The sequence below is a fragment of the Dendroctonus ponderosae genome, unplaced genomic scaffold (genome assembly GCF_020466585.1).
Source record: "Dendroctonus ponderosae isolate FM_Combo_2020 unplaced genomic scaffold, Dpon_F_20191213v2 Dpon_F_20191213_8, whole genome shotgun sequence".
Lineage (NCBI taxonomy): Eukaryota > Metazoa > Arthropoda > Insecta > Coleoptera > Curculionidae > Dendroctonus > Dendroctonus ponderosae.
The window spans coordinates 1,357,533-1,363,957 of record NW_026019016.1 but is presented as its reverse complement, the minus strand read 5'-3'; the positions used below and the strand labels follow the sequence as shown (position 1 = coordinate 1,363,957).

General features: G+C 39.1%; 3 protein-coding genes across 7 annotated transcripts in view; 2 read left to right on the top strand and 1 right to left on the bottom strand.

Moving 5' to 3' along the window:
- The window catches only part of LOC109544832, a 19,744-nt gene extending 18,756 nt beyond the window's left edge, over positions 1-988 (top strand). For all 5 annotated transcript variants that reach the window (XM_019915196.2, XM_019915195.2, XM_019915194.2 and 2 more), the window contains one exon: positions 248-988. In XM_019915196.2, coding sequence (XP_019770755.2) covers positions 248-296 — 49 coding nt within the window. In that variant the 3' untranslated portion in view covers positions 297-988. The remainder of the gene's footprint in view (positions 1-247) is intronic.
- Positions 810-4,587, bottom strand: LOC109544833 (serine/threonine-protein kinase VRK1). The gene is made up of 7 exons (XM_019915197.2): positions 3,994-4,587; positions 2,689-3,396; positions 2,469-2,629; positions 2,166-2,392; positions 1,861-2,112; positions 1,615-1,808; positions 810-1,554 (listed from the first exon to the last, which is right to left on the bottom strand). The coding sequence occupies exons 1-7, from the start codon at positions 4,265-4,267 to the stop codon at positions 1,490-1,492; spliced, it is 1,881 nt and encodes a 626-aa protein (XP_019770756.2). The 5' UTR covers positions 4,268-4,587; the 3' UTR covers positions 810-1,489.
- Positions 4,588-6,022: 1,435 nt separating this feature from the next.
- LOC109544922 (tectonic-1) overlaps positions 6,023-6,425 on the top strand; it is a 4,838-nt gene continuing 4,435 nt past the window's right edge. Inside the window, exon 1 of the mRNA XM_019915347.2 lies at positions 6,023-6,103. The gene's annotated coding sequence lies outside the window, so the exon portion shown is untranslated. The remainder of the gene's footprint in view (positions 6,104-6,425) is intronic.

Sequence of the window (6,425 nt, the reverse complement as noted above, 5' to 3'; positions counted from 1 at the left end):
TTTTGCTTCCGAGAAACATGCAAAACGGGACGGAAAACATGAAATTTTGCAATAATCTTGCGCCACCCTTGCACAAAACGACGATCATTTTTCTAGTTTTATAGGTAACAGAAGACTGTATTTTTTCTACATAACCCCCCCCCCCCTGACTTTGAAGCTGGATCCGCCCCTGGCTTCAATTGAATGCGTTGTGATATCGTAATTTTCCAGCGCATAGATTTAAAAAAGTCAATTTATCCATTTCCAGAAACTACATACACAATCCCTATACAGACAAGAATCTGTCCCTGCTGTAAGGAGCCAAGGATTCGCGCCACCAAACATCTTATTAGGTGGATGTTGCCATAAAGCCAGTTTCACATTGCGTTACTGATAGACTAATAGATTTTGGGAAACCACCGACAAAATCTACTTAATTATTCCAAGCCCATGCTGTTGCGCCTTGCACATACTTCTAAGTTGAAACTGGCCATACTCTAACCAGTAAAGCACAATTATTTAAATTCAAGCTTTATATCCTACATATTTACCTGTGGTTGTTTTCATTTTTGCCTTTGTTTGTATAGATCTGATTTTATTAATTTATTGTCCTCCAATTTTGTATATAGTTGGCCAGGTTATTAACCTGATATCGTTTTATTTTTTTATATATTTAGATCTAAAACTGTTATCTATATTTTGTTAACTATACTTAAAAACTTTGTATTGAACTGTTAGACGAAATGCTTGGCACAAATATTAAATCTCTAATTGTTTTTCTATGCATAATCTAGGCTGGGGCTTGCCTTGAAAACATCAAATAAAATCGCTTTCACTTTCTCATTGATTATATTCTCTCAAGTAGCAAATTGGTTGTCAATATGTTTTCAACGGCAGCCTTGCAGAATCTCGGTGATTAAGGGTTTTCTCTTTATTTCGAAATGGTGTAAGTTGCAGTCGAAAATACTGAACTGAATTTTGCGACGAGCAAATAAAAAGTTAATAAAGAGATGCTGCAAGTTTACTATCCTAGTCTAGACCTAAAACAACACTTCAGCGGAAGACATGGATGCCACCATATCCACATCGAATTAATATCCTTAATCCCACACAAAACCACAGGAAAAGATCACAGAACAATAAATACAAAAAAAACGGAACATAATATCTGCCAAAATTTTCCATACATGTAACGAACAAACATAAATTAAGTAAAACGTTAACAAATTGGTTTACACATTAATTTGTCCAAAAGTCACATTTAGAAAGCACACAGTGAAAAATAATTCACAGCCATGCAAGAAAAAGTATGCGGGCCTCCAGTTACACACGTCTTAAATTCAAAGTTGAGAGTTGAGATCCCCACAATATCGTTTGACTTTTTTAATAAAAAGAAACCATTACTGCGGCACATTCACAATGTCAAACATTAAAAACTCGATCGCTTCCGTAAGAAACAAACCACACACAAGCCAGTCTTTTCAGTAGTTTTCAATTAAGATACTTTTACTTATCCTTTTAATCGACAAGTGCGTCTCAGCGGAGTACTTTTAGCTCTTCTCAAGGTCGCCCGCGCTGCAAAAATCGCATTACTTAGTAAAAAAAAAATGCCGTGACATGAACTCATGGACTTACTTTCTGTCCTTGACTGTTTCGATTTAGGTGAAGGCCTATGAATGATGCAGTTTTTTGACCCCCTTGACCGTCGTGTAGACCTTTTCTGTTGAACTGCCGTTGCTTCCAACTGAACACATCTTTGTTCGATCATGCGTTGATGTACCTTCATCATTTCCGAAGTGTAACCGTCTACAGGATCCACTTTGCTCAATCTGAAAACATCGAAATGCAACATTTTTGGCAGTACAGATGTGGGAAACCTACTCGTCGCCTCTAGAGCCGTATAGGGGCCGCTCTTCTTTGTCTGCCGCCTTGTTGAAAACGTCCCTCATCGCAGCCGTAGGATTCAAACGCTCCAAATCGAAGTCCTGGATACTGAATGGTCGTTCTTCTTCAGGAGTTTTGCGTACCGTTCCTTGCTTCATAATCAACTCCGGGTCTCTGATCAGAATTTTCGACCAGTTCATCATGCTATTTTTGGCTAATTTGTCTCTGATCTTTTTCCGCAGTTTGGGCCTGCGAATAACAATAAAATAGGGCAAACTCTTCGAAATCCCGCAACTACTTACCGTTTAAAGATAATATTTGAGCTTAGTGGCTTCAGGGGGTTGTAGCGCAGAAAACTTGGCCGTTTAAATTCAGTGTTGTTTTCCTTTTTGCAACTTTTGGTTTCTTTCGACTTGCACTCGCCCCAACCTTCCGTGTTAGTAAGATCTAATTTCGCATCGTTAGTGTAGCCATATTGTTTAATTGCCTTGGTGAACAACAGTCTGAAGAAATTGTAGTTGGGAGTGTCCTAAAGACAAAAAATTTTGTTGTTCGCGTTTTTTTGACGGAAATGTCTTGACAAAAGGTAATTATTAGTCACTTACCGTGCATTGCAATTCGCTTAGGCGATTCAACATTTTTAATAGAAAATTTGGAGTGTTTTGGAAGCAGATGTTCAAAAATGAGTTAATGTCTGCAAAGCACCCGTTTTTCTTCCGCTCGACCACCTCGGGCTCATTTATGTCGTCTATCCAGGGCAGCGAGCCTGAAACCGCAATTTTCGTCAATGTTACTTATAAAACTATTATTCAAAAGCTCTTTTACCTGTTAACCAATAAATCATATTGTATGCCAGCGACTCTAAGTCAGACCTTCTAGAGACAATTCCCTTATGTGCATCCCTGGAACAGAACAAAATTGTGCCGGCATGAGCACGCCGTTGGTCAGGAGACAATTCGCGATGTTCGCCATTGGACAGGCGAAATTTGGAGGCCAGCCCATAATCCAAAAGATACACTTGATGCCCTTGAAAAGGCTGAGTTTTACTAGAGACTTCTGGTTTTTCGTCGTTGCTTGAAATGTTTGCTCCCAGTGCCTCTACCAATCCGACAATATCCGGGATATCATCGATATACTTTGTAATAGTTAGCGGCCTCAAATAGCTAACTCGCCTGGGTTTACGAAGGTGTTTTTTATATTTCAACGGCGCAGCATATCGCTGCACTGGACACCTTCTTCTTGTTGACTTCCTATTTGTGGATGACCCTAACATAATATTTGATGCCTTTATATCCGAATGTATATAACCGTGGCCATGGATATACTCCAAAGTGTCCATCATTCGCATTGCTATCACCAGTACTGTTTTCAGATTGAACACTCTTTTTTCTCGAAAAATCGCCTCCAAATCTTGTTCGTATTTCGGCATAATCAGGAATCGATATTTCTCACCATTTGATAAATGCGACCCCGATGCCACATAGTGGGGCAGACCGAGGAAATCCATATTTTTGTCGGTTTTCCATTGTTCAACTAAAAAGAAAATGATTGATTGATTAGTGGAAATATAATAATACGTAAAAATTAAGTAAAAAAAGTAGACCTTGCCAAAAGATCAAATAAACAACTATAAAATCTAGTGTACTTGCACACCTTTGTAAGTGGACCCCCGAGTAAAAGAACCTTTATGTTTCATTTGCACTGAATTGCTCAAATGTATACCTGTTTAAAGATTTGAGAAAAAAAAGCCGAGAGTCGCAATTCGCAGTTCAATCAGCGGGTAATATGATGGATATGCAAGGGATCATTTACGATGAATGATTTTCCCCAATATCCTTCATCTATTTAAAATCACAAAATGCCGCGCTTCAAATTGTCTTTACTAAGAAAGAATTTACTGAAAATCTGTACTTTACGATCGGAAACAGTGGCAATGCTTCAAAAACCTTATGGCCTTTGAAATGTTGCTCCAAACTCACACCTTTGCTAAAAAACCAACTGCTGCGTGACAAATTAAGAACAGTTTCCCTGTTCCTTTTACAAATACTGAGATGAACAAAAAATTAACTCAGCAAGACAATAGATGGTAGTTTAGGCAACAGAGCTGCACTTAGAGATAATTGTACTCACTCATGCTGCACGTGCCCAGCCGTAGATAGCAATTGATTTCCACAAACAAGGGCCCACTGGAGTGTTTTTCGATCTTAGCAACATATTGGGACCCCGAAGAGTTCTCAGTAGCACCACACTGCACCACATCGTATATTTCCCCAAAGCCCCCAATTCCAATAACTTTGCCCAACTTCCATGTCCCCCCTGTATTGTCCACAATTTTCTCGCCCTTCTTTAACTCCCCATGGTTTGCACTTGCATGTTCGGGAACGGAACTCACTTTTCTAGGCATTATTCCCGCTTGCTTTTGTTGCTATGAACACGATCGATATGACCATATCAAAACAACGGCTTTCGAACGGTTGAAAAGTTGTGATATTCTCCAAGTGAATGTCATTGACACTTGCACTTAACAGTCACACTTGTTACAAGAATCAGCTGAATGTTCACAGTTGTTCTGAGTAGGTAAATTACTCAGAAACATGGAAAGTTCGGCTCAACAACACAAACTTAAAGGACATTTAAAGAATTAGAAACGGCCATATTTCTTCTTCTTCCACACATAAAGACTGTCTTCTTCTACCTACTGGCGCTGTTGAAGTGTAGACGGTTGAATGGGTCTGGGAGGATCTTGCAGGGTTGCCAGTGAAAGTACCAGATGGAAAAGTGTTCAGCTTTGGTGCCCCCCGCAAAGAATAACTGCCTAATAGATTCTGGAAGTGGCATTAATTGGCGAGATCCAGCTCAATTATATTTGAGGTTGCCTGAGGCTCCTTGCACACTCTCTGATTGTTGTGGCTTCAGGGAAAATTTTGATGCTGCTGGCAACAGCGCAGTGCGTGCCATGAGATTTAGGACAATTTGAGCAAGCGGCGCACCGCGGCCTTCTTGGGAATCTCCATCTTTTATTAATGATTAATTAAATTGGAATAATAAACGACAACAAAAGGACAAGTTTTCTGGCAACTTATTAGCTACTGATCCAAACGAAGGCAATTTAAGGCATTTGAAGTCTTGTTAATTTCCGCAAAATTCCTCTGTTCGGCCAGATTGATTTCATTGGCCGATTTCAAATAGGACATTTAATTTTCGTCGCATAGCAACGCTCACACACAACAATAAACAAAACAAACTTTTTGACCGGTGATTGATTGAAACCAGCATGAAATACGTGTGTAAAAGTGCCTGTTTTTGGAGGAAAAATCTTAATTAGTACTGAATATTAATTCACTTTAACTTTAACATGTCTTAAATGGCAGAAGTCCATATTATTGGCCAAATAACTGATTGCAAAGAGTTTCCAAAGCAGGAACTGTTTTGCAAGTGGTACATCCAGATTGGTAAGTGTTTTTAGATTTTTTCTATTTCATTATTAAGCGGGTGTTTTGTGTGCAAATTGGTTTAAGAAAATCACAGTCTTTATCGGCGACTCGCGTTTGATGATCTAAAACACGCATAATGGGGGTGCACCTTTTTAGAATATAGGCGGAGGTGAGGCTGCGCCTAAAAGTCATCTAAATTTTTTAAATTCGCAAAATATTAACATCCCTACCCGATTATTAAAGCGCCAAGTACAATGGCTTAGTAACTAAACAGCTGAAACCCCGATAAAATAAAAGAAGTGCACGTATTAAGTGTGCACCAAGTCCAGCTGATCAACAAGCTTCGCAGGAGCCGAGCTCTAAGCTGCAAAGCTCTAAAAATATCAGAAAATACCTAAATGCCTCAGAAATAGACGCGCTACCATCAACCCGAAAACGATGGCTAATTTTCAGCAGTTTTCAGCATTATTCGATTAAATCTGCTCTCTTATCCAAATGCCTTTTGAACATTTTAGTTTATTTTTGTGCGGTTTTTGTCCGATTGCAATCAATTTTTTCGAATGCTTGCTTCATCTGAATCTTACCAATGGTTCGCTATTACGTCAACTTATCCATTACCATATTTTTGTGTTTTTAATGCGCAAGCTAAAGAGATTTTCAATAATTGCAATTAATTTGAGGTAATAACTGGAAAGTCCTAGAGGGCAAACGGGAAGGCCAAACGCCAGTGGCTTCATCTCAATTTAGCGAAACGTGTAATTGGTCGTACCCGATTGACATCCATTTAGCGACTGCTGGAATTCAAGGTAAAAATCTTGTGGAAAAATACGTATATTTAGAAAACGGTGCCTTTGTTTCGTTTTCTATCAATTTCTTTGATGATTTGAAGTTTGAGCTGAAGGAAAATGTGCCTGATAGCTTCCACCACCTAAATGCCTATACCGAAGATCACGATTCAATTACCTTTCCAAACCCCTTGAGGCAAAAGATCCTACAAGTTTTAAATAATTCATCTGAAAACCTGATTTTTTTCAGCTTAGTAAATTTGGCAAAAATTAGTGAATAGATAGATCAAACCAAGGGCGGATCCAGGGGGGGGGTCCTGGGGGTCATGACCCCCCCATTCAA

Bases quoted from the DNA above. Each gene is read 5' to 3' on its own strand.
- LOC109544833 (XM_019915197.2), bottom strand. From the start codon at position 4,267: ATGCCTAGAAAAGTGAGTTCCGTTCCCGAACATGCAAGTGCAAACCAT. The intron at 2,393-2,468 runs GTAAGTGACTAA...TTTTGTCTTTAG, and splicing joins TAAGCGAATTGCAATGCACG to GACACTCCCAACTACAATTT. The intron at 2,113-2,165 runs GTAAGTAGTTGC...TGTTATTCGCAG, and splicing joins TCAAATATTATCTTTAAACG to GCCCAAACTGCGGAAAAAGA.